Source organism: Cordyceps militaris (assembly GCF_000225605.1).
Source record: "Cordyceps militaris CM01 unplaced genomic scaffold CCM_S00004, whole genome shotgun sequence".
In the NCBI taxonomy this organism is placed as follows: Eukaryota; Fungi; Ascomycota; class Sordariomycetes; order Hypocreales; family Cordycipitaceae; genus Cordyceps; species Cordyceps militaris.
Window position 1 is genome coordinate 2,775,062 of NW_006271972.1, and position 26,124 is coordinate 2,801,185.

Consider the following 26,124-nt stretch of genomic DNA (forward strand, 5'->3'; position numbering starts at 1 on the left):
TAATACTAATCTATTATAAGAATATAAATATTATTATTTTATTACTATTTAATAGCTACTTTATAATATAGTACCTAGAGATATAAGAGATCTTTAATAATATTTAAAAGCGCTATTTAAAGTTAATAAAGGTACTTAACCTATACCTTTATAAGATTCTTAATAATAAAGAGATATTAAGAAAGGAGATAATAGTAGGTAGTGAAAAGATATATAATATAGTAGTTATATATTCTATAAAGCATACTCTATACTATAGTAATAAGGAAAATTTTCTTAGTTTATATAGTCCTAGACTTCTTATTAGTAGCTACCTTACTAAATAATAGCTCCTATAGGTATACTAGTAAATATATAATATAAGCTATATTAGTAATTTAGGTAGTTATACTATTTAATAGTATAATAAGGTCTTTTTTATATTATTATATATACCTTAAGGCGCCTTACCTTTTCTTTTCTAGTATATACTTAGTATTAACCTTTTTTCTTTTCTTATATAGGGATAGAGTTTAAATAATACTTTCTATTAGTAATTTTATTACTATTAACTCTTAATTTACTTATATCCTTAGAATACTTATTTATAGTTAGTTAGTTACTAAGTATATCTTCCTCTATCTTAATTTAATTTACTATAATCTATATAGTAAAAAGGAATTTATTTTAAAGGTCCTAATTTATAAGAAGGAGAACTAGTAGAAAATTATTAGGCTTCTAGAGGTCTTACTATAGAAGGTATAGATAGTACTATAGGTAGATAAGAGGTTTATCTATATCCTAAATAATATATACTTTAGTTAAGATTATTAGATAGAAGCTTACCTAGAAGGGATATTTATTATATTTTACCTTAAAGGTTAGTAATACTATAAAAAATAATTACTTTAATAAAAAGCTATATATTAGTACTAAATATATATATAGATCTAGATAAGTTAGTATAAGTAATAACTTATAATATAGATTTAAAGTTTATATATAGGGAAAGTAAAAATATATAAAGTAAGAAGTATAGGTAATTATTTCTATACTATATTCTTTATTCTTACTTCCTTAGTATTTATTTAATAAGTTAGAAATAAAGAAATATAGATAAAATAAGACCTTTAGGGTATTTAAAGGTAGTATATATTAGAAGTATATAGTATAGGTAATTTATATTAGGTAAGTAGGTCCTACCTTATAATTACTTACTAACTCTATAGTAAATATAGTAAATAGCTAGTATAGTAGCTATAAGATTCTCCTACTTATTATACTTAGGCCCCTATAAATTTTCTATCTATAAAATACTAATCCTCCTAAGCTATCTTATTATCTACCCTTATTAGTATTACTAATATAAAATAGAAGTAGTTATTATCTATTTATTACTATTAAAGAAGAGCTAAAAGGTAGATCTAAACTACTTTAACCCTACCTAGGTATTTACTATTATATTTAATAGCTATAAATATTAAAGTAGGTAGTAGTATTATCTATTTATCTTAGAATAGTAAATACCTATATATCCCTTAAATTAGTATATTTATCTACCTAGCTTATTATCCTCTACTTTTCTTTATTATATTAAGATTAGTAATATAGATATATAGTACCCCCTTAAATATATTATATAAAACTATTTATCTCTCTATAAGTAATACTAGGTTTATATATACTAATACTTTAATATCATGTTAGTATTAAAGGCCTAGTTAAGTTAGGCTAACTATATAAATATACTATTTAGAGAAGTAGTAATATATATATTAAGTATAATTCTAGTTATTAATATAGAATCTAGGTACTAATTATTATCCTATTATTACTTACTATAGCTTAGGTTAGATAGCTAATAATTATAAACTATTAAATTAAGTAGTAAGATAATAGAAGTATTTAGTACCTATAAAGTAATATTATTAAGGATTATATCCTACTAAAACCTATCTAAGGTACCTATATTAGTACTATACTATATATTCTTTAATATATAGTAAGATAAAACTACTACCTCTTACTAGGTATAACTAGGTTAGTTAAATATTCTATATTTATCCTATATTATTATCCTTACCTTAAAAATACATCTAAAGACTAAGAGAAGGGATCTAAATATAAGATATATCTTATTTAATATTTACTATAGATTTTCTATAGATAACTTAAAGCTACTTAGCTAAATACTACTATATTAATAAATATATATTTAATATAGTTAGTAAACCTCTACTTATATTAATAAGTAGGTAATATAAAGAGGTAAGTTAGATAATCCTATTAATAAGAATAAAATTAGCTTTAACTATTATAATAATAAGGATAAAAAGTATAAAAATATATAAATTAACTAAGGTATTTAGGTACCTATTAAATTAAATATACTAAGCCTAATATTTATTATTAATTATAGCTATTTAGTAAGTTAAAGTTTACTTTCCCTTTATAATATTAATTTATAGTTATCTAGGTTTAATATATTTAAGGCTTTTTAATCTTACTTACCTTTATAATATATAGTCTTAAACTAGCTCTTAATATAGAATATATATAGTAAAGTATTATCTTACTAGGTATTTTTAAGTAGTTAGACCTTAATATCTAAGAATATATAGTAGTATTTAATATTAAAGAAGAGCTACTAGACCTAGACTAAGTGCTTACTATATACTCTTTATACTTTTACTACTTACTAATCTCTTCCTAGGTTTATTACTCCCTTTATTACTACTTATCCTATACTACTTACTCTTATCCCTATCCTTATCTATCCCTATCCCTTTAAGTCTCTTACTTACCTTCCTATACTTCTACTTTATTACTCTTATCCCCCTAACTTTTTTTAGCTTATTACTAGGTTTATATTTACTTTCTTCTCTTATTATAAAGTCCTTTAAATTAAATAGAGAAATAAACTAATTAGTATTATTTATTAGGCTTACCTTAGTTTACTTATTATATTTTTATACTACTTTAATAAGATATAGATATTAAATATTTTAAATACTAAAAAACTAATTATAAGATAGATAAAACTACCTTATATTAGTAAGAAGTCTACCTTTACTATAAGTACTACCTTTCTTTCTCCTTATACCTTCTAAGCTACTAATATTTTAATAGGTCTTATAATAAATAGAGTTTTTACTATCCCTTACTATCTATATATATATATAATCTATATATAGGTTTTATAATAAAAGATACCTAAAGCTTAATAATACTAATAGCTACTACTAAAACTAAGCTCTTTACTATCTTTCTAACCTCTCTAGTTAGGATATAATAAGTAAAGCTAATAAAGTAATAATAAAATAGGTTAATAGGTAGATTATATTATAAAAATAGCTATATAGAAGGATAGGAGTAGAAATATATATATTATATTAAATAGAGTAGTATATAGTAATTTAATATTTTTAATAAAAGCTAGTCTTATAAATCTATAATAGCTTTCTTCTATAATACCTAATATAAAGAATATAGATCTTAGCTTATATAGTATACTTAAAATAATATATACTCTATATTATATATATATACTAAAAGAAATGCCTATATCTTAATATACTAGGTTCTAATATAGCTATAATTTAGATATACCTTCTATATTAGTAAGGTTAAAAGTCTAAGTACTTTAGAACTAATATACTCTATTTTTAATATAACTAAATCTTAATATAGCTTAATTTATAATATACTTTATTATTCTACTATTTCTATTTTACTATACTTTATAATTTTATAAAATACTTTAAAAAAAAGAAGTATCTTTTCTATATTTTATAATATTTTTTTTTTAATATAAAATTTACCTATATTATAATGCCCTAGCCTATATAGCATAATTTCCTTTTTAATATGTGGACTAACCTATATTAGAAAACACCCCCCACTCGCGTAGGTATGGACCGACCAGAATTAGTGGTAGAACAACTATATCGGATGGAGTATCGACAGTATGCATTCCATTGGTTCTCACTGTCATAATCTGTAATTTGGCACCTAGCTACCCAAAGCTGGGTAGATACGACTAGCACATCGTCTCCAAAATTCAATGACACATCAGTTCATAGTTACCTACTCACCATTCATCAGTGATGTCTTGCAGCTTGGGCAAATCAATGCTCGGAATAAGTAAGCTAAGAAAGCTAAGAAGTCGGCTCCAAGGTCTTCAATGCCCCACTCGAGCCTTGCAGAAAGAAATAGTAACTACGTCTTTGGGGACACGTGTGGTAACATGTTGAAATCCATACTTTAATACAGGGTAGGCAGGTTGCGCCCAGCTTACTTCGCTGATTTGTAGCACACGCTGGCAAACACAACTTGACGACCTCAACAACAGACAAATACAAATAGAACCCGTGGATCAACCACCAAGGCTTAGCCCAATTCGCCGCTTCGAACGCAGCTCTTGATGGTACGTGGCTGATACTTCCAATACCTACCTAGGTAGCTATGCGGCTCTGACTTGATTGACAGGGTCGCCGACGGCACACGCAGTCCCCGCAACATGCCTAAGCCCGGAACTCAAACAATAGCGCCATCTCGTGCATATATCCGATCGAAATATGCATGGTCAATCATCCATAGCCGCTTTAGCGCGCGGGTTAGCTGGCCTTTGAAGGCCCCTGACAGACCGATTGCTAGACCACATAGCCACTGACGCCCCCACGCAAGTGACTTGCCCAACGAGGATACGAGTTATTGCACCTGTAGCGATCGGCTGGTTGCAGTTGCTTGGCTGCGGACGAAACATAGTGACAACGTTGTCGGCATTTCACAAGATTGGCGGCTTGTGTGCGTCTGCTCGAACGACTACACCTCGAATGTTGTTCGTGGAACAGACCGCGTCTCGGCACATGCCCAAAATATGTGCAACGAATAGTTAATTTCTGGGTCAGGTTACGGACCCCGGCCGCTTCACCCCTGTCCCGTGGTCGTTGGGCGCAGAATGACACAATCATCACTACCCCTGCCTGCCTCACTCTATGTGCCATGACCCGGCCAGGTCTTGACCTTTGACTGTTTGGGGCACATCCTATCGCGATGAAAGGAGAGATCCCATCCCATCGGCCCGAGCCGGGACTGACCGTCTGATATGGATAAAGACTGGCAAGTCCTGCGACCGGCTCGTTGCTGTTCTAGAAACTCCGGTATCGCTCGGCGTGTAATATGCCTGTGGAACCATGAATTTCCTGGACGAAGCTAATTCCAGGAAGCCCCGGCCCTCTTCCGCGCCCAAAGAGGCAGCTTTCGCCGTACACTGCCAGATGAAGCAGACGAAGCACTCGACACTAAAACTGCCGGACGCACGTCCCGGGGAGCCGGTTGAGCATGGAAGGTTGTTCCCCGAGAGCGAATCAGAGGGTAAAGAACAGAGCAGATTGACATTGGCATGGCCCATCTCGCTCGTCTCAATTAGTTAACCGGAAAGCCCACTCACACGGAGTTGTTAGGCACACCATGAGACCCGCCACAGTGACAAGACCCAGATTGCCCAACCAGCAGGAGGGGGATCCCCAGCTTTGGTAACAAGTGACCAAGGTGCAAGGTTTTCCCTCACCCCCTTGGCGGACTGGGTTGGGTGGACGAAGAAAGATCAAAAGGGAGCCAACGGTCGCGAGTTCTAGCGCCGTTCCGTCCCTTACAAAACGCAGCTCGGCAATTTTTTACCCTGTCAACTCTTTCTCAACACCTTTTGCCAAACTTCGCCCCGGACGACCGAACGCACGCATTAGTTCTAGCGTCGATCATACATATACATACACGACTAGGAAGCCTCAGCCTGACGATACTCTTGTGTAGCTTACCACCGACTGCCGCTTTCAACGTTCTCGTCGCATAGTACTTGCCGGCTGCTACCTAGGTACCTATATAGTTACCATTGCTCTCCCGCTACCCAAGCGTCGCTCCTTCTTGCTGAAAATGCTATCCTACGACGCCGCAATTACAATTGCCGCCAAAGGGCAAGACACTACCTCGCCTGCGCCACTGACGACTTCATTACCACCGAGCATCACCGGTTCCGCTACTCAATCAAGCGCCTCTCATATGGGCTCCGTCGCTTCTGCCGCGGGCCAGGGCCAGCCAGCCCAACATAATCATATTTGGCTTGTCACAGGTCCCGCTGGATGTGGCAAGACTACCATTGCGGAACACATTGCGGATGCCAACGGGTTGCCCTACATTGAAGGCGATTCCGTAAGTCAGACTGCCCCGTCGTTTTGTTGAGAGGTGGCTAACCGACCTAAACAGTACCATACGGCGGCCAATGTGGAAAAGATGAGAACAGGCGTACCGTTGACGGACGCAGACAGATGGGACTGGCTCACGCAGCTGCGCGATGAGTCGATGCGCCGGCTCGCCGACGGAGCGCGCGGCGTCGTTGTGACATGCTCCGCACTGAAGCGCAAGTACAGAGACGTGATCCGCGTCGCGGCGTACTATAACAGCAACATTTTGATTCACTTCATATATCTGGATGCACCGGAGCAAGTGCTTCTGCAACGAGTCTCTGCGCGCCAGGGCCACTACATGGGGGCTAGCATGGTCCAAAGCCAGTTTGACATCTTGGAGCGGCCGGCCGAGGACGAGAAGGATGTCTTCAGCATTGATGTCAGCCGATCGATTGAGGAAGTCAAGCAAGATGCGCTGGCTCAAGTTCATGAGGTGATGGACGCAGAGAGCGCCTGACGAGCCAACAACATGCTACCCCCCGTGCTAGCGGCAGGTCGGTACTGGATGTACACAGCGCATGTCCCTATTTACTCTTTTTTTTCTTCCTTTTTCTCGTCCAAGTGATTCATCTTTTGAAATCAACCCTGCGCGATTATCGAGCTTGCATTACTGATAAGGTAGAAAGACAGGGAGACAGGGGGCGGGTGAGGTGCAGCGGATGGCACGCTTCTGCCGTCACCATGTCTCACATTAATATGTCTAGGCTGCGCCTGGACATATTCGTACATTTTTTTCCCTTTCTTTCGCATCCTACAGAAAGCAGGACTGGGCTTGGCAGCAGGACAGCAGTTTGACAATGCACTTTTATTATTATTATTGTCTTGGCAGCCTTGTATCTCTGTTCTTTCTTTCATGTTTACTTTTTCCTTGTCCTTGTTGATTAGTAGACGGACGCTAGACAATGAATAGACAAGACGTGGGCGACCACGGACTAGAGACTTTCTCCTTTCTCGCCTTTTGTCTAGAAATGGACATGTCTAATCCGCCTCACTTCTGTCGATGCTGGGGGCAAATACAGAGTACCCCTCTATCAGTTGTACTATGCAGATTGCAGATGGGACATGCCTCCAAAGGTGGCCATGTGTTTTGGGGTACCCGCTTGATGCGCATGTGCATTATCTCATCACAGGGCGGGAATGCAGTGTGATTGTCCATCGCCCCTGCCAACGTGGTCAAAGCATACGACTAGAACACTTGCCGAATGGTGCATGGGAGCCCGGCCGAGTCATGAAGACCCTGACGCGTATCCGTATAAATTTGTACATCATTTGCAACTATTCTATAGGTCATACGTGGGACGCGGGCAACCCCCCGCGGAACAATCTCTCGTCGTCCCAACCGGAGACTTTCCGGACCTTCCTGCACCGCTTCTTCCTGCACCGCTTCTTCCCAGCCCCAGCTTCGCACCCTTGCACCGACAGCTTGCATGCATGGCGGCTGGGCACACGGGTGGCGTGAGCGGCTGGGCCAGGTTGTTTGGGCTCCGGTCCCTCATGTATCCAAAACGGCGGTAGCCTCGTCTAACATGAGAAAAAGAAAAACCAAAATTCACACCTCGCTCTGGATTGTGTTACCAGTACATGACTACTCTCTTCCTCTTTCTCCTCGCGGAGTAGGTGGGCGTTCGTCCTCGTCTAGACCACTGGCATGGTAAATAGCGTGGGCTGCTCCCTCTTTCTCAGGTGGTGTCGTTGGCTTGCATCTCCTGGCAAGCCCTGTATAGGTAACTGAATGTGTAATCGAATGAAGAGAGAACCAAAACTCAACCAGTCATTAAATCGAAAAAAGACTCGCTAGATGTAACTCCGTATGCAGTATACTTTTTTTCCGTTTTTCTTCTTCATTTTCGCCTTTACCGGAGGTGCATGACCATGACGTCCGGCTCCTCCACCACGCTGCGGACTACGTCGGCGGCGCGGGCCATGGTGGCGCCATCGACGACGCGGTGATCGGCACTCCAACTAAAGTTGCAAATCTGCTTCTTGACAATGTTATCGTGCTCGTCAAAGGCGGGGACGGTGCGCATGCGGCCGATGCCGAGGATGGCGACCTCGCGCTCGACAATGACGGGGCTCAGGTAGGTGCCGCCAATGTTGCCAATGTTGGAGACGGTGATGGTGCCGCCGGCCATGTCCGCCGGCGCGAGCTTGCCCTGCTGCGCCAGCGCCTGCAGGCGGTGGAGCTCGGCCGCGATGGCGACAATGTTGAGCGCGCCCACGTCTTTGATGACGGGCACGACGAGGCCCTGCGGGGCGTCCATGGCGACGCCAATGTTGTGCTGGGCGCGCATGACGAGGGTAGGCTTGTTGGCGGCCGCGGCGTCGAGCTCGACGCGCGCGTTGAGGATCGGGAACTGGTACAGCGCCAGCGACACGGCCTTGATGATAAAGGGCAGGTACGACAGCTTGGCGAGCTGCCCGTCGTGTGGCGCCTTGGCGAGCACCTTGTTGAGGCGGCCGCGCAGACGGACGAGGTCGGAAAAGTCGACCTCGTCGGCGTAGAGAAAGTGCGGAATGGTCAGGGACCGCGACATGGTCTTGAACATCATCTGCTGTGTCGGCGTGAGCGGCTGTCGCGTCTCCATCTGTACGGACGGGTTGGTCGGGGCCGCGGTCGGGGCCGGGCTGCCAGCCGCGGCGTCCTTGCCCTGAACAAACTTGAGTATGTCCTCCTTGGTGACGCGACCATCCCGACCGGTGCCGTAAATGTCGCTGATATCTACGCCGAGCTCCTTGGAGAGGTGGCGGACGGCGGGCGTGGAGATGGAGGCGCTCTTGCCCTTTTGCTTGGGCACGGCCGGCGATTCAGCAGGTGCAGAGACGGGCGTAGGGGCCGGGGCTTGTGCTTCGGTCGGCGCTGAGATGACCGGCGCTTCCTCTCCGGCCGGGGGTGCCTCCTCCTCCGCGGCGCTGCCTTGGATGTCAATGTCCACAAAGGGCTTGCCGACCTTGGCCATCTCGCCGGCCTCGTAGTAGAGCTTCTTGACGGTGCCGGTGAAGCGCGAGGTGATTTCGACCGAGGCCTTGTCGCTCTGGACCTCACAGAGCGGGGAAAACTCCTCGACGCGGGCGCCGGGCTCGACGAACCACTGGATGACCTCGCATTCGACAATGCCTGTTTGAAGGGCGGGGTGGTTAGCAGATGTCAACAAAAAAATACGACCAAGGATTGGGCCAAGAGAAAAAGATAATAGCTAGATCGATTGAAAAATGACATGTCCATACCTTCACCGATATCTGCTAGTAGCACTGGCTTGACCACATATAGGCGTCTGGACTCGGAAAACCATCTGGGGACCCCGGATTGTGGTGATTTGCCCATTGCGACGCGGCTGACGGCCTTGGAGGTTCCCCATTGCGAGCGGAGCGCTCTCGATCCACGCTGTAGGAACATGATGCTTCTTCTGCGGTGGGATGGTTGGGGAAAAAAAGGAAACAATGTGAGGAACCCGGATATTGGAAGCAGAGGAAAGAGAGAAAGCGACCAATTGCGGGCAGATGAATAAGTTGTTGCGCGGCTCAAGACAAGGACGCATTCAGTCGGCATTGTTGGTGATGGGGAAGAGGGTCCCGCGGATAGCCGAGTCTGGGGCACCGACGCCACGCTACAGCTGGCTTAAGCCGCGGCGGCAGCGAGAGTGCCCGCCGAAGCCCGCTGGAGGGCAGATGGGTTGAGTACCGGAGAGAAGTGCTTAGGTAATTTTCTATTTCAATCATTAATCGAGGAACACAAACTTTCTGACTATGAAAACACGAAAACGTGGCAATATAGAAAGAAGCTATGGCAGAACTGGCGGCGAGCCGGACAACGTGCCCTGGCCCACTGTTGGTACCAAATCCTTCGAACCAACAGGACTCTAGGTGGATTTTAGTTTGCAAGTTTACTAGGAGACAAAAGGAAGAAAAGTTATCTAGGTAATATCACCGTTTAAAAGGACAAGTCACAGTAGCTGAGCATTGGTTATGACCTGATTGAATATCATGGGAGCCATACAAGGGAGAACGAAATGGCCAACAAGCAAGTCCGGCCGGTTATAGAACATGATTTCTGAGGGGGAGAAAGGAATAACGAAAACAAGACAAAAAAAATCATAAAGAAAATAAGAAATAGAAGATAATAACAATAAAAGAAGAAGCTAAGAATATGTCATTTTTGAATCACCACCGAACCTCTCTGTATGCCGCCAGCCGGCCCGCTTTCCGGTCAGGTACCCAGGTACCCAGAAAAAAAACGTCAACTCCTCGACGAGCCGTTTTGGCCATCTTCCAACTTTCAATGAGCAGCGCCACCACACCCCCTAAGCCATGTCATCACGACGTATAGGCCTGACCGCCGCCCGCGGCATCACGAGACGCCTCCCACCGCGATTCGACTCAATCCCCCCGATATGCGCCCGCTGCCGGGGGCACCGCGGTTTCACGGCCACGGGCGCGCCTCTGGGACCGCGCACCGAGAAGCCGGCCGCGGGCGCGTCCATGGACCCCCAGAGCGACCTCACCGGCCCGGCCATCGAGGCGCCCCGCAGCTACGGCAAGCGCTACGAGGGCGTCTTCACGCCCAAGCCGCTGCCGCGCCCGATTGGCATGCCGCTGCCGCCGCGGCCCGGCGAGAACACGGGCATCGACGACCGCACGCGCGAGCAGCGCAAAAAGGACTTTTCCAACTGGGACAAGCATCTGGCGCGGCGAAGAGAGCTGTACGTCGTGACACCTCGACTCCGAAGACCACGCACGGGTGGGATTGGCGCAAGGCTAACAGGAAAATCAGCACCGCCCAACTGTCACGACCATACTTTCGCGACTGGAATAACCTCAAGTACCACGACGGCAAATCCTTCATCGCCCCGCCCCGGCTCTTCAAGGCCGAGTTCTCCCTCTTCTTCCCCAATCTCTACGGCCAGACGATCCTCAAGACCGACAAGGAGCCCCGCGACACCACGCCGCTTCTGACCGGCAAGGCGACCGTCGTGTCCATCTTCAGCAGCCAGTGGGCCGAGGCGCAGACCGACAGCTTCACCACGGCCAAGGCCAACCCGGAACTGCAGAACATTCTGAAGCAGCACGGCGGCCGCGACGGCCTGGCGCAGGTGGTGCGCGTCAACTACGAGGACAATGCGGGCAAGGCCTGGCTCATCAAGCTCTTCATGGGCTCGCTGCGCAAGCGCTTCCCGGAGCACGAGTGGGGCAAGTACCTGCTCGTGCGCCGCGGCATCACCGACCATATCCGCGAGTGCATCGGCCTGCTCAACACAAAGGTCGGCTACACGTACCTCGTGGACCAGCACTGCCGCGTCCGCTGGGCGGCGAGCGGGAATAGCAGCCCAGAGGAGATGGAGGGTCTGAACCGTGGCCTGGTTCGGCTGGTCGAGGGCATCAAGGCCGAGGCTCTGCTGCCCTCGACGGCCCGCGAGCCGGTGCTGGGAAGAAAGGCCATCAAAGATCTTGTAGAGAAGCGGGCTGCCGACAAGGCTGAAGCATCGACATGACGGAGCACGTTTAAACGTCATTGTACATTATATTAGACAATCAAACCCCCAAATAGCATATAGATGTAAAACAATACGCTGATACCCCTTGAAAACACTATTCCAATAACGCCGTCCAGTGCAATTTGTATAACAAGTTCCCGCCATTCTGCCCCCTTTTACAAGAAGAACCAGAAAAACACAAAGCAAAAGGCAATGAAGCTGCCCATGATGATGCCGTCCCGCCGCTTCTTGGCCGATATCCGGCCAATCAGCGTGTTGATGCCGGGCACCTGGCTCGCGGCGCCCGTGATGCGGCGCTGGATGCTGGCGAGCGTATCGCGCTGCACCAAGAAGCTGTCGTTGACGGCGTACGCCTGGCTGAGCACGCTGTCGGCCATGCCGTGGCTGTTGTCGATGCGGCGGCGCTCGTCGAGCATGTACTCGGCCTCGGCGGCGGCCGGGTTGTTGGCGCGGTACTCGTCAATGTCGGAGCGCACGTTGGTGAGGAGGTTGGCGCGGTCGCGCGCGTGCTGCAGGTTGGCGCGCAGCCGCCCGAGGTCCTTTTTGTGCGCCGACAGCTTCTCCCGCAGCAGCGCGAGGTTGTTTTGCTTGAGCGCCGACGACGTGAGCGCCGCTTCCGAGTCGAGCAGGCGGGCGAGCTGGCTGATGGTGGATTCGCGCTGTCCGTGGTCAGTCTTGGTCGTGCTTGAGTGGCGGATGGGACGAGTTACGGCCGTACCTTTTCTAGCAGCTCCTCAATCTTGGTCTCTGCGGTGCGCTCCTCTTGTGTCGGTTTGGGGGGGATCGATGTGGCTGCTGAGAATTGCGAATACGTGTGGAATAAGCTCTCGGTCTGAATATGCAATCGTTAGGTTTCCTCTGATCGCAACGGGCTCTCGGGAGATCCATCCTCACCTGCGTCTCTAGTGTTCGGGCCTGTTGACGGAGCTGGGCCCAGCCAGCGTTTCCTGATGGTGCGGCCATGACAACCGGTTCGAGATCTGTAGCGCGTCGCGTGTGCCTTTTGGGAGCCGGGAAAATCAAAGTAGAAAGGACGGCCTAGGATTTGGCAAGACGAGCAAAGCAGGAATGACGATGATGAAACTGGGTCCGCACTCCCTGAGCCGGTTGACCAGCAGTTCAACCCGTAACCAGCCTAGCCGGCTTTCAGAGCTACGCTAAGCTCTTTACGGTTGCGGACCGGCAGAACTTCTTCCGACCGCTTTGGACCTCGGAGCTCACGTGATGTCCAGCACACAGTCCGCCGGGTCCAATAGAAATTAGCCACAAGCCCCGCACCGCCGCCCAGTCCACCACAAGAGGCACAGCCTAAACAGGCAAAACCCTAGGGCAACTTTTTTTCTCGGCAAAAATTCTCAGAGTTTGTGGTAGACTGCCCTGCGCCATACGATCCCCATCGCGAGCGAGCCTAGTATTCCTCTCTCTCTCTCTGCACTTTCAGTCGACACTACTTCGCACACCCCCATCGAAGCCTATATCCAAGATGGTGAGTAGCAACTGCGTCCCTTTGCGAATTTCGTCATCCATCATTTCGACAATCGAGCGGAACTCTTGTTCGTGTGGGCGCCTGGCAGCCAGTCCTTGAGGGGGAAAACAGAAACCCCGTGCACGGCGGGCAGCAGGACCACGACGGAGGGGAAACAGGGCCACGACTATCAAAACAAGCACAATTACGACAAAAAGCCTGCCAGGATGTGACGGACGAGGTTTTCCAAAGCAAAATGTGGACGGACAGATGATGTTGGACGACATTGATGCGACCGAGATCAACGTTGGATTCGAAGGATTGAAATACGACATCGACAGCCACCACAGCCAGCTTTGATAAACCCGCATGGAAAACCTCTGTTCCTCCGTCCTGCAGACCTGCCGAACCCCTCGACGCCGCATCAATCGAACATCTTTCGTCGTCACAAGTGCTGACCAAATATTTCTCTCTAGTCGTCCGCCAAGGTTAAGACCGTCCAGCTCTGGGACAAGAGCAAGGATGACCTCATGAAGCAGCTCGGAGAGCTCAAGACCGACCTCGGTCAGCTCCGCATCCAAAAGGTCGTCTCCGCCGGCTCCAAGCTCAACAAGATGTACGTTTCTTTTTGTTTCCTCGCTCCCGCTCGACACCATCATTCTTAGAATCGCCTGGGCACTAACACGTTCGTCCTTAGCCACGACCTCCGCAAGTCCATTGCCCGCGTCCTCACCGTCATCAACGCCAAGCAACGCAGCCAGCTCCGCCTCTTCTACAAGAACAAGAAGTACGCGCCCCTCGACCTCCGTCCCAAGCAGACCCGCGCCATCCGTCGCCGACTATCGCCCGAGGACAAGGCCCGCGTGCTGCAAAAGGCCTCCAAGCGCGAGACTCACTTCCCCCAGCGCAAGTTCGCCATCAAGGCTTAGAACTTTTTAGCGTCATGTTGAAATACAAACAAAAATTTCTTTTAACGGGGTACCCATGAAGCGAGGATGGAAGCAAAAAAAAAAGGGCAACACAGCATAATGGATGTTGATGTGTTTAGGGAAACGAATTTTTTTCCTTTTCGGCGAAGATCATCTTTTGTTATATTCGAGAACGGGGACACGGCGTGGCGTATCCTTTTGATCTTGTCCTTTTCCACGCAAGAAGGATACGGGGAAAAGAGACACATCGAAACTTGAGCATCGCATGGCTTCTTGGGGTCTTTAACAGGAACCTTGAGCAGTCTCCTTTGTATCTTGGAAGGCGGACGGGAAAGACAAACTGGGGCCTGCAGCAATTGGGACATCATGTTTCTGTCGGGCCCTTGGGCTTGCTAGGCATAACAAGACAAGTCTGCAAGTACAAAATAAAAGGAAAAAAAATGAGGTCATGATCCAACCAAACTAGTGTCCCTGTTTATCTGCGTGATGTATGAATGCTCTAATGGAACCTACCATTCATGATACCAACGTAGTCGAAACCACCCCACAGAAGGCATCGCGGGGACGTCGTCTACTCTCGTATTTTCCTAGACAGTGGTACTTGACTTTGGCCAGTCTAGGCCAATTTTACACTCATATGATTCACGTGCAGCTGAAGAGGGTTTGTGAATAACCAGTCTCGAGATCTTGCTCGTTTGTCACTGTTCCTTCGTCTATCATGAGTTTCGTATGCCTCGCGAGGCCCAATGCTGTCTGACTATAATGATACGATGCCTCAGAGATTGTTCATGCAAAAAACCGTGCGCCAGCAACCACCCAGTTCCCCAATCAACGCCACCCACAGAAATAGCAAAACAAGACCAAGAAGAAATAACAACTTCATATGTATCCATGTACGTTTTGATCAAACATAAAACTGCACAGCTCGACGCCACTTTAGACGGCCTGCATCATGTCAGGGTGCTCAAAGTCACCAAGGCCGTCGCTGGACATGACCGAGGCGATGGGCTTGGATATCCTACCAGTCTTGACGCGACTGAGAATCTTGCTGACCTCTTCCGGCTTGTCCTTGTGGTTGGTGCCCATGTGTCGGCGAAGCTGGTCAAGTCTGTGAAAGTCCTTGCCGCAGATTTCGCAGACGTGGGAGCCGCGAATGTTGTGGATGCGACGATGCTTGGAAAGATTGGAGGATTCACCAAACTTTTTGCCGCAAATGTCACATTGCAAAGGCTTCGCGCCAGTGTGCGTACGCTCGTGCATTGTCAACGCACTCTGTTGCTTGAAGGACTGGTTACAGCCATCAAAGGAGCAAATCCAAGGCTTCTCGCCAGTGTGTGTGCGCATGTGCTGCTCGAGAGACTGCTTGGCAGACAGCGATGCACCGCAAATATGGCATTGAACAGGTTTGTCTTTATAAAAAGTCAGTCCCTGCAGGACGAGTGCATGAGTGCGGGTGGGGTTGACTTACATCCAGTGTGGACTTGCATGTGGCGCTCCAGCTTACTGCGTTGACTAAATGTGGTGTGTCTTGTGCAGCCTTGCCATTGGCAGTAGAAGCCGGCATGATCCTTTTTGATCTGCTTCAGGTGGTCGGACTTGCAGTGGTCTTGCAGCGACTTGTGGTTGCTGCACCTCTGGCCGCAGATTTTTTGACCACCCATGCCGTCGGACATTAGCCAACGGCAAATATTTTGGTCTTCTGGCGAGACCGAGGGAGTGCCTTCAGCGACAGCGCTCGTCACGTCGGCAAAGTAGTTTGTGCCTTCAATGGTGGAAGGGGTGGGTAGAGAGGCGGGCGTAGGGGAGAGAGAGGTGGCGAGGGAGAGGTTTGTAGAGGGAGAGGTGGTGGAAGAGAAGTGGTTGTGATGGTGATGGTGATCGTCAAGCATGTGGTGTGAGGTCGCATTCTGCAGCGTCTTGTGGAAGCTGTTTCCATTGGCCATGAGGGCAGGACGATGCTGCTGGAAGATGTGCTGCGCAAAGTCATAGGGGTCTTGGATCTGGAAACCGCAAATGGCATCGACACCGTGTGGGCTGATACCGTCGGGAGTTGAGGTATGCTTTGGCAAAGAGCACATTTGCATGAGGGAGCTGGGCTTGTCGGCTATACACGAGTGCATGTGATTGTCTTGATGTGTCGGGTCATGGTACTGCATAATGTGGTTGGCGAGAATAAACTCGGGGGCAATATCCCACATTTGACCAGAAAAGGCGGGCATGTTGCCGAAGGAGTTGTCCAGGGACAGAGACGAGCAGGGAACAGTAGGTAGGTCTAGATAGCCGGCATCAGCCATGCTGGGGGTTGGAGGGACAGTGTGCGATGTAGTGAGAGGCGTGGTGACAGTACCGCCCTTGTCTCCGAATGAAGTGAGGGCGGCAGCGGCGGCGGCTTCAGTGTCGGAGATGGGACAAGCCGATTGGGAGCAGGGCACTGACGGAGCTTTGCAGTCCTCGTCAACACAAAGATCAGGAGGAACACAAGCATCGTCTTCGCAGCAGACGCCGTGTTCTTTGCTGTCGCACTGGCTAGGACAGCTGCCTTCGCAGTCCGAGTTGCAGGAGGCTTCGCAGTCGTTGTCGTGGCAGACATCGAAGCCGGGGCAAGGCACGTTGTTCTGGAGCAGGGTGTGGGTGAAGATGGCATCCCACGGCGATGGAAAAGTTTGCTGCTGGTTCTGCTCGGCCAAGGAAGCATTGTGAACAGGTATCGGGTTGGAGATGCTGTGTCGTTGGCGAGAGTGTGTCTGCGAGAGGCTACGCTGGCCCATGGCGAGGGCCTTGTGGTTAGATGTCTGGCTCTTTGCGGCGATATTGCAATGGTTGAAACTGTTGTGGTCGAGGCATGAGTCGTCGTGGAAGGTCATGGTAAAGGAGTCCAAGCCGTGCGACAGAGACATGTCCATGGGGAGGAGGTTATCGAGATTGAGCGCCATGGCAGCCATGTCATTGGAGGGGGGGCCGCTGAACGCCATGTGCGCCGCGTCGTCGTCCATGGTGGGCGCGACGAAAAGTCAATGGAGGAGGTTTTCAGGACGAGGCTGGAGAGAAGAGGGGCAAGCGAGGCCCTTGGTCTGTTGGGTCAAGCACAGCGGCCAGGAACGGGATGCCGAGGCTGAGCGAGATGAGGAAGGGAGGGGGAAACAAAGATGGATATGCAAGCAGGCGAAACGGGGTTCAGAAAGCTGGAATAAGCGCAGGGCTTATGAGCTGAAATGAGGGCGAGTTCGCAGGGTTAGGCGGTCTGCTCATGGGGATGAGTGTTGGGTGAGAGACGGTCAGTGTTGGCGAGGTTTGGTGTGTGTGATGTAGATGTACAGAGAACGGGAGGGAAAGGGAAACGAGGTTGGCGAGAGCAGGAGAAGGAAAAAAAAAAAGAGCATGCAAGTTTAGCGTGTGTGCCTGGAGACACAGCCAGGCGAATTACGTGCTCTGTCTGGCCGACGACGAGCAGGCATGGCGGCGACGGGCGCTGGAAAAGGCGAGGGCAAAAAGTGGTAGGTCGCGAAGGTGGTGAGAACCCGGATGGACTCGCGGACATGTTTTCAGGACAAAGAGGGTATGAGAGAGGGAAGGTGGAAGGTGCAGCAGAAAGTGGGGCGGCGTTCGACCAGTCGCTTCTGGCCACCAATAACGACCATGATCAACTGATCAAGTCAGTTGCAACGAGTGGCTCACTGACTCACTGAACCAACTGCAGTCAACGACCTTGTTTTCAGTAGCGCCTACAAAGAGGTAGTTACACCAACGCTCCGGCTGTGCGCAGCCCTGCCTCTTTTCTTTGCTCAAGGCTCAAGAATGACTGGTGACGTGCGATTGCGATTGTCCTGCGCTCTTCTTTTCGCGTGCTTGCCTTTGATGTCTGTCCAACTAGGTGGTCTTGGTCAGCCCGCGTTTGCTCCCAATCTGCATACTGGTGCAGCTGGTGCAGCTGGTGCAGCCGCCGCGCGCCCGCCCGTCGCTCCCCGCCCCCATTCCCGCCGTCCGCGTCCGTTCCGTACTCGGCCGCGGCCGTTTGCTCCCACCGATGGATTCCTCGCCGCGCCGGTCCCCGGACCGAAAAGCGAGACAAAGTCACGTTATCGGTACAAGCAACGAAAAAAAAACCCCAACACACACTTGCACTCGTCCTTTTCGACAACCACACCCTGCTTCTTTGTTGAACAATTCCCTTCCCACCATCGACCCTGCATCCTCTTCCACAATGGGGCCGACACCACCTCGTGCGCCGACACGCTCGTACGCACTGCCCCGCCGCTATACTTGGCCATACCCGCAACTTCCAACAGTAACGGCAGGTACCTTGCTCACAAACAGGGGTACACCCAGTCTCCCTCCCTCTGTCAAATCATCACACATAACACACGAGAAACAACATCATCATCACACAACTTCTGTTGGCCTGCGACATGCGCTAATTATTTTCACAGACTGTGCAATTTCTCTGTTTCGCACTGTCAATGCGTCAATCGATTCCCCCCTCCGTTATCTCGCCAAGCCGGGAGAGTCATCCCCGTGTTATCACCCGTCGGCACTATTGGCTCTTCTGGTGCCCAACGGAGTACAAAGGCCAGTAGTGAATGATCGCGAAATGCAATTCACCAACGAGGTACTCTGAGATGATGAGGCTACATGTAGACGTCCGCTCAGACACCATACTCTGTCAGAATCAACCGACTCGCGGCTGCAGCCGCACTCCATATCAAACGGCGCTCTTATAGTGCTTACCCAATCCCGAATCATCTAGGGTTGCTAATAGGTAGATTATATCCGTGATGGCTGCAGCGAAGATGCATGCCCAATAACCTCGTCAGAAGCATTTCTCGATGTATGTAAGCTGTCCCATATTGGTGAGGGTCTCCATGCCGTCCACACGCTATTGCTTAGCTGGTACCCGGGAGACAAAATAAACCGCCGGTTAGGAATACTATTTTCCTTATTCTGGCTGTTTTGTTTATTTTCTAATTTCTTCTTACTCTGCTTACCCTTCTAATCTGTTTCCTAATTCCCTTCTTCCTTTTACTAGTAACCCTTTTTTATAAAGTGCAGACTATCTGTCGCCTTGCTTTTCTGTCACCCGTGTATGGCTGGATAGTTCCGGGGCCAACTCAACGAAGTGCCATCCGGCTGCGCTTGCCGCCCCCAGACACTAGACTAAAAGAGAGACCCGATGACAAGGACCGGGTTTATGCACATCGATCTAGATTTTGGTAGTGCAAGTATACATATTGTTTGATGCTGTGCGCAAGGCTAGGCATGTAACAAGGAGGAAGCCGCCCCTGACCAGACTAGAACTCGATGTGCAGGATACTCGACTGATGGGGAAATTCGTCGGAACTCGGCCGAGTTGGATGCCTGCCTGCGTCTCGATCGTGGAGTAGAACTCATGATCCACAGTGTTCACTCAACAAGACCCCGAGTTAATGGTCAAGCTCACACGGATGCAAGTGAAGGAGTGAATAGGTTCGCTCTGGCAGCAACTATTCCATCTTTCAATAAAACCACCCGCACCGTTGGCTGCGCCGATCAGCTCCCCTTCCGTTGGCTGTGGGAGGAGGGGTTCCCCGCGTCATTGGCCCGTCACAGCCGTTCTCGATGCGCCCAGCTGCACATTGTCCAGTCGGAATCGAGTTTCCCAGTACAAAAGAGGCTAAAGTATAAACGATGGCTGGGCTCCCCTCTCCTACGGTCTCCCCGCGATGGCCTGTTTATTTCTAATCCCCCCCCCTCCCCCAGCATCGACTGCCGATTTTAGCGGCTGCATGACGCCGTAGACCCTTCTGCTTCCCCCCGCAACAAACGGTATATATATATATCGACAAGGTCCCCCCCTTCTCTCTTCCATCATCTCTTGCTATATGCAAATCATCCAAACCATCTCGCCTTCATCAACAATACAAATCTTGACCCTGCGCCCTCCATCGCATACCTATTCTCGATACTTGCCCGGACCCCAACTGCCCACCATGAGCTCTCCGTCTCAGCCCCAGGACATTCCTCCCGCTACTGAGCAGCCTCGCCGCCGAGTATGTTGCGCGCGGCCATGTGCATGTTGAAGTGATCGCGCTGACGGGGATATGCAGAGCTCCGGCTGGATGCCCGCCTACGAGAGCCTCACCCGCAATCGCAGCGAGGCCCAGGCCGCCGCCCGTCGCCAGAGCATGTCTGACCAGCAGGCCAAGCTCGGCATCTTTGGCAGCTTCTTCCACAAGTAAGACTTGCCCCAATCATTCGTCTGATCATGGGTCCTAACATGCGCATAGCAACTTTGGAAGAAATTCCAAGTAATCACGTCCCCGACCACGGAACCAGACAAGACAAACGGAAAAAAAACGAATCAACAAAAAAATGCCTTGTATTATACCATGTTTCAATAGTGTCTTCATATTCTTGTATCAAACTAGTTCTTCAGCCGGCCAATGTCTCCTCTCCTTGCTGTTCAGTCTAATTGTGCAATGCCACCGGTCTAAATGTTGGTGCCCCCAATCATATCGAGAGTTAATACGCCAAGACAACCAGGAATAATTTGGACTTTTTGGAGGATGCATTCTGCGTGCCTGTTCCAGTCTCTCCTGTACTTCTCACACCTTGCCTAAGAAACTCGCCACTTCCAGCGGGACCGTCGCCGGATCCCTCACCTTTCGAACCGGAAGAGCTTGACCAAGGAACCCACGAAAGGGTTTCATGTCGGCGGTCATGAACTTTCAAGTCTCAAAACACACTGTATTTATGGAGTCCAGCGTGGTGGGGTGATTCTTGTCATCCCATATGCGAGAAAGAACCATCATACATGAGAGGGTGTGAGTATATCGGCAGTGTGATTATCTGTGGCTATCGCAGAAAACAGCTTTAAGATCCGGGTTTCCGCGATGGCGTGACGGGTGTCCGATGATTCGTTAATCACACCAGAGTCTCAAAGAAACGCCCTCGAGTAGCCAACCAGAACAAAATAGGTCATGTTTCATTGATTCATGTTTCAAGGGCAGCATATTAGCCAGAGGTAGTCCTCAACAACTCCAGACGTTGTTTGCAATACCAAGATGGATTTGGCCATAACTACTGGTCAGATGGAATAAACCATGCAAGCACCCGAGAAGATTTCGGTTTCACGTCAATTCCCCGACGTCGGGCACAAGAGAGATAGTTTGCAGCCCCCGACCTTGATTGAAGAAAGTCGCACAGGTTCATCAGCTAGTTCGCAGCCCAAAAAGATGGGATATTGCAAGGTCAAAGTCCAGGGCTTGGCGCTCGAGGCCAAACGTCACCTGCACTATAAAACCAAAGCCCGCAGCGGGCGGAGCAGCGCCTTGCCACGCGCCTCCCCCCCCCCACCTCCCCCCATCAACTTTCAACGACCATAAAACATTCCAGAGCATCCCACCATTCGTCATCCCTAACCCCCCCTCCTTTTTCTCAACTCATCAATTCACATCTAATGGGCAACATTTGCGGTAAACAGGACCCCGAGGACAGGCTGGGCCCGGGCCGCCCGCTCGGCTCAGCACCGCCCCGGCCGCACAAGGCGTCGGTGCCCCAAGCCAAGACGAAACAGACGTACCAGAGCGAGGCGCGCGTGGTCGGGGGCGGCAGCAGCGGCGGCGCGACACCAGCGTCGCAAGCGGCCAGGGAAAGATGGAGTGTGAGTTGCCGGTCGGCGCGCGCGCGCGGGGGGGCAACTTTGGCTGACGATGATTGGGCAGACAATCGAGGAGGACAGGAAGAAGCAAGAGGCGCAGAGGAAGAAGAAGCTGGGCGGTGCGCGCGTGCTGACCGCCAAGGAACGGGATGAGCAGGATAGACGCCGCAGCGAGATTGAAGCGAATGATAGGCAGGTCCTGGGCCAGACGGGCTGACTCTGGAACCCGGAAAAAACACAATAAATTACCAACGCACCGAGTTCTGGTATCGGCAGCGACTGGTTATCGCGTCTACGATGGGAAGCAAAAAGCGCGGCTTGGCATCGTTGCTCGTCACCTTTCTTGAATCCCTCTATGCCTCATCTTTGACGACGGGGATGAGCTTCCAAGTGTCACGACCGGCACAATACCCCCAGTCTTCATGGCAGGTTTATAGGATGAAGTGGCGGACCCAAATAATGTTACTTTAGCAATAGATTTTCCCAACTACTCCCATGATCCATCATGCGCGCCTTGCCCATAACACAAGAATACGTCTAATTTCTTCCCTCGATATTACATCAGGTTTCACAACCTTTTTCCAGTTCAAACGACTCAAAACGCCCACAAACCACCAGGGAAAGCCCATTACGTAATCGTATACCGGCCACTCGCCGGCGCCCTGCTGTCCGCGTCCGCCGCCGCAATCGTGCCCTCCTTGAGCAGCCTCGTCAGCTCATTGAGCGCCGAGCCCACCACGACCTCGGTGTCGCCCTCGATGAGGATGTAGAGCTTCGGTTCCGCGCCCTCGGGCACCTCCTTGCCGGCGGCGTAAAAGTTGCCCTTGGTCGTAATCGACGTGCCCGTCGCCTCGAGAATCTTGGCCACGTTGGTGCGGTTGGTCACGGCCCACCGCGCCTTTTGCGGAAAGTCGTTGATCTCGAGCGTCGCGTGAAAGGCGCCCGCGTCGGGGCCCTTGTTGTCAATCGGCTGCCCGGAGCGCAGCTGCCCGGCCTTGCCTAGCCGCGTGTTGATGGCGCTGACGGCCGAGCTGACCTTGTCCAGCGGGTTGTTGCCGCCCTTGGCCGCGCCGCCCGGGTTGCTGGCCACGACGCCAGACGTCTTGATGACGGGCTCGTTGACGGCGACCTCGGCCTTGCCGGCGTCGCGGGACTGGATGCCAGACGCGGCCGCCTTGATGGCACCAATGGCGCGCTCGTGCTTGGTGTCCTCCTCCTCCTTCTTGTCCTCCTTCTTCTCTTCTTCATCATCGCCGTCCGCCTTGTGTGTCTTGCGCTCGCGCATGCGTGCGGCTTCGCGCTCCTGGTCGAGACGATCGAGACCCTTGCCGCCAAAGCCCGACGTGTCCTTGGCTTTGCCCGTCTTGACCTTTTCGCGGTGCGCCTTGCGCATTTCACTGAGGCGCTCCGGAACCGGCTGCTCGCTCTGCTCCAGGGCCTTGGCGATGCCTGGCGCGCAGCTCTCCTGCTCCGGCGTGATGAATGTGACAGCAACGCCGGTGTTTCCGGCACGGCCTGTGCGACCGGCGCGGTGGACATAGTCTTCCAAATGATTGGGCGCATCATAGTTGATGACGAGTTTTAGTTGCTTAACGTCCAGGCCTCGTGCAGCAACAGATGTCGCAATCAGGATTGGAACGACACCCTTTTTAAAGTCGGAAATCGTCGAGTCGCGGTCTATCTGGTCCTTGCCACCGTGAATGGACATGCACGGATAGCCCTTGACCATGAGCTCTTTGAGCAAGTCGTCAGCTTTTTCTTGACGCTCGACAAAGATTAATGTACGCGCGTCTTCGTCGTTTTCATAAAGTTCACCAAGGAGCTCAAGCACACGGTGAAACTTGGTGTTTTCATCGCGCACCTCCACAATCTGTTCAATTTCCTTGGCCACGACACTGCGCCCGCCGACAGTAATTTCCACAGGACTGTTCAGCACCTTCTTGGTGAGTGAGTCGATAATCCGCGGCATGGTGGCGGAGAAGAGAATTGTCTGCTTATCGGGGCGCATGTTGGCAAAAATCTTCATGACCTGCGGCTCGAACCCCATGTCAAACATGCGGTCCGCTTCGTCCAGGACAACGTAGGTGACTCGTCGCAAGTTGGTGACGCGTCCTTGGTTCGCAGCGAGCAGATCAATCATGCGACCGGGTGTGCAGACGATAATCTCGGCGCCACGCTTCAATTCGGCAATTTGCTCGCGGATTGGAGCACCACCGTAGGCGCAGACAGCACGAATGCCCATCATCTTGAGGAACGGCTTGCAATCACGGTGAATCTGCGTGGCCAACTCACGCGTAGGCGACATGATGAGCCCAATAGGGCCGTCTGATTCCTTCAGTGGAGGCTGATCTTTGATATGACGGAACATGGGAAGCAAAAAGGCCATGGTCTTTCCTGAACCGGTCTTGGCAACGCCAATGACATCGCGGCCAGACATGAGGGCAGGGATCGCCTGCATCTGGATCGACGTTGGCTTCTCGAACCCCATGCTATCGATCACGTCGAGCATCTGTCGAGTGAGACCGCATTGTGACCATTTCTGTACAGGCTTCGGCACATCCTTGCCATTGACTTTGATGCCGTCAAGCTCTACTCGAAGATCTGCCACCTCGGCCTCGTTGAGCTCGCTGAGCTCGACAGGTTCCGCCCAGAAATTCTTTCGGATGGGCTGGATGTCAATTTTGCTGTAGTCAACAGTAGGGATGTCCTTTTTCTTGCGCTTGTTTGTCATGGCCAGAACGGCACTAGCATCGGCAGCATTTTTGTCCACCTCGTATCCATAGTCGTTGTCGCTAAAGTATGCTTCGGGCTCTGGCAGCTTCTTAACCGTAGATGTCTTTTTGGGGGGCCGGCGCTTGACTTCCTTTTGCTGCAAGTCATCCATGAAGGCATCCAGAGGGTCCACATCGTCCTCCGCCTCATCGACCTCCATCTTTTCTTCCTCGACAGCGCTAGCAGCTCCAGCAGTTCCAGCAGTCTCGGCAGTCTTAGTATTCTCGGTATCCTCAGCGGTCTCAGCAGTTCCATTCGTGGCCGGCGCGTCTGCCATGGCTTCGTCACCACCTGCTTCTTTAGCGGCCTCTTCCTCAGCCTGGAGGCGTTTCTCGTGCGCGGCACGGGCAGCAGCAGCAGCCTCTTCTTCGTTTTCAGCGAATTCGTCACCGCCCTCGTCGTCTTCACCCTCGTCTTGGTCGACATATGGTGTGTCGTCTGCCTCGATTGGCAAGCTGGGCAGTTTTGTCAGCTGGCGTTTCGTAGTGACTTCCTCGTCTAGGTCGAGCTTTCGCTTGCTGGGAAGTTTATCGTCACCCTGAGACTTGCCGAACCCGAAACCGCTCGTCTTGGCGCGATTGGCTGGCAATGCAGATGCTGTGGATTGCTTAACTGGCACGGATAATTTTCCTTGCTCGGTATTGATGGAACCGAGGATTGACTTCGTAGAATCATGTGTTCTCGCGGCTGACTTTTTTGCGATACTCTTAGGATCGAACTTGCCAGCGTATGGTCGCACGGGAGATTCGTTGCCAGAGTCTGGGCCAGGTGTGGGGGAGGCAACCGACGAAACGGCGGGTGAGGCAGCACCAGAAGGCGCACCGCTGGCCTTCTTGTCCATTTCTGCCAATAGATTGCGAGTTTGACTAGGGTTGACCTCTTTTTGTTTCTGTCCCTCCAATTCCTTCTTCTTCTTCCATGCCTCGAGCTTCGCTAGACGTTCTGCTTTTTTCTTATCGGCATCGGTCTGGGCAGCGGTGTCGCGGGCCTGTTTGGCGGGGTCGTCCGGGGTTCGACCACTCTCTGTACGCGGTGTATTTCTGTTTCGACTGTCACTGCGATTGCTGCGAGTGTCAGCCCCTCGGGAGTCTTTGCCACGCGCGTCATCCGGTCTTCGGTCGCCGTCGCGGCTTCTGTTGCGCCGGCTACCGGGTGACCGGGTTCTGTCGTCGTGGCGGTCTCGCGAGCGGCGTCTGTCACGGCCACCGCGGTAGCGATCGTGATCCCTGTCGGGGGAGCGGGAGCGATCTCGTCGGCGGTACTGGTCACGGTCACGGCCGCCGTCTCGGTCGCGATGTCGTTGCTGCAGAGATAATGGTATGTTAGAATGCTTGCTGCGCATGTGAGTGGGCGTAAAGCGCTGGCGTACTTCAGGTGAGCGCGATCGAGAGCGCCGACGATGGTCTCTTTCGTCGCGACGATCGCGTGGTCGTCGGTCGTCACGCTGTCGACGACCGCCGTGGCCGGCCGCCAGGCTTGGTGAGCGTGAGTCTCTTGGCCGAACCATCTTGCTGGTGGACGGTTGCTCTCGCGGTGGCTCAGCGAGGCACTAGAAATAAGCCTGTGTTGGTGAATGTTCTATGTTTGAAGACTGCGAGACGCTTGCGTCGCG

The 26,124-nt window shown here is 50.2% G+C and overlaps 10 protein-coding genes across 10 annotated transcripts; 6 read left to right on the forward strand and 4 right to left on the reverse strand.

The window, feature by feature from the left end:
- Window positions 1-5,174: 5,174 nt before the first annotated feature.
- CCM_05895 (glucokinase) lies at window positions 5,175-6,681 on the forward strand (the record flags this gene model as incomplete). Its single annotated transcript, XM_006671039.1, has 3 exons — window positions 5,175-5,355; window positions 5,867-6,189; window positions 6,244-6,681. The coding sequence occupies 3 exons, from the start codon at window positions 5,175-5,177 to the stop codon at window positions 6,679-6,681; spliced, it is 942 nt and encodes a 313-aa protein (XP_006671102.1).
- Window positions 6,682-8,077: 1,396 nt separating this feature from the next.
- CCM_05896 (Lipoamide Acyltransferase) lies at window positions 8,078-9,546 on the reverse strand (the record flags this gene model as incomplete). The annotated part of the gene is made up of 2 exons (XM_006671040.1): window positions 8,078-9,339; window positions 9,450-9,546. 2 exons carry the CDS (start codon window positions 9,544-9,546, stop codon window positions 8,078-8,080), a joined length of 1,359 nt encoding a protein of 452 aa, XP_006671103.1.
- A 983-nt stretch (window positions 9,547-10,529) lies between these two features.
- Window positions 10,530-11,710, forward strand: CCM_05897 (F1F0 ATP synthase assembly protein Atp10, putative; the record flags this gene model as incomplete). Its single annotated transcript, XM_006671041.1, has 2 exons — window positions 10,530-10,921; window positions 10,984-11,710. 2 exons carry the CDS (start codon window positions 10,530-10,532, stop codon window positions 11,708-11,710), a joined length of 1,119 nt encoding a protein of 372 aa, XP_006671104.1.
- Window positions 11,711-11,868: 158 nt separating this feature from the next.
- On the reverse strand, window positions 11,869-12,676 carry CCM_05898 (vesicle transport v-SNARE protein Gos1, putative; the record flags this gene model as incomplete). Its single annotated transcript, XM_006671042.1, has 3 exons — window positions 11,869-12,372; window positions 12,432-12,545; window positions 12,608-12,676. 3 exons carry the CDS (start codon window positions 12,674-12,676, stop codon window positions 11,869-11,871), a joined length of 687 nt encoding a protein of 228 aa, XP_006671105.1.
- A 520-nt stretch (window positions 12,677-13,196) lies between these two features.
- On the forward strand, window positions 13,197-14,107 carry CCM_05899 (60S ribosomal protein L35; the record flags this gene model as incomplete). Its single annotated transcript, XM_006671043.1, has 3 exons — window positions 13,197-13,199; window positions 13,655-13,794; window positions 13,876-14,107. The coding sequence occupies 3 exons, from the start codon at window positions 13,197-13,199 to the stop codon at window positions 14,105-14,107; spliced, it is 375 nt and encodes a 124-aa protein (XP_006671106.1).
- A 936-nt stretch (window positions 14,108-15,043) lies between these two features.
- Window positions 15,044-17,100, reverse strand: CCM_05900 (C2H2 transcription factor, putative; the record flags this gene model as incomplete). Its single annotated transcript, XM_006671044.1, has 2 exons — window positions 15,044-15,516; window positions 15,576-17,100. 2 exons carry the CDS (start codon window positions 17,098-17,100, stop codon window positions 15,044-15,046), a joined length of 1,998 nt encoding a protein of 665 aa, XP_006671107.1.
- Window positions 17,101-17,902: 802 nt separating this feature from the next.
- On the forward strand, window positions 17,903-19,262 carry CCM_05901 (uncharacterized protein; the record flags this gene model as incomplete). Its single annotated transcript, XM_006671045.1, has 3 exons — window positions 17,903-18,392; window positions 18,535-18,713; window positions 19,200-19,262. The coding sequence occupies 3 exons, from the start codon at window positions 17,903-17,905 to the stop codon at window positions 19,260-19,262; spliced, it is 732 nt and encodes a 243-aa protein (XP_006671108.1).
- An 808-nt stretch (window positions 19,263-20,070) lies between these two features.
- Window positions 20,071-20,392, forward strand: CCM_05902 (uncharacterized protein; the record flags this gene model as incomplete). The annotated part of the gene is made up of 3 exons (XM_006671046.1): window positions 20,071-20,130; window positions 20,188-20,315; window positions 20,368-20,392. 3 exons carry the CDS (start codon window positions 20,071-20,073, stop codon window positions 20,390-20,392), a joined length of 213 nt encoding a protein of 70 aa, XP_006671109.1.
- Window positions 20,393-21,539: 1,147 nt separating this feature from the next.
- On the forward strand, window positions 21,540-21,957 carry CCM_05903 (uncharacterized protein; the record flags this gene model as incomplete). Its single annotated transcript, XM_006671047.1, has 2 exons — window positions 21,540-21,743; window positions 21,805-21,957. 2 exons carry the CDS (start codon window positions 21,540-21,542, stop codon window positions 21,955-21,957), a joined length of 357 nt encoding a protein of 118 aa, XP_006671110.1.
- A 411-nt stretch (window positions 21,958-22,368) lies between these two features.
- On the reverse strand, window positions 22,369-26,019 carry CCM_05904 (DEAD/DEAH box RNA helicase; the record flags this gene model as incomplete). The annotated part of the gene is made up of 1 exon (XM_006671048.1): window positions 22,369-26,019. One exon carries the CDS (start codon window positions 26,017-26,019, stop codon window positions 22,369-22,371), a length of 3,651 nt encoding a protein of 1,216 aa, XP_006671111.1.
- Between the last annotated feature and the right edge of the window lie 105 nt (window positions 26,020-26,124).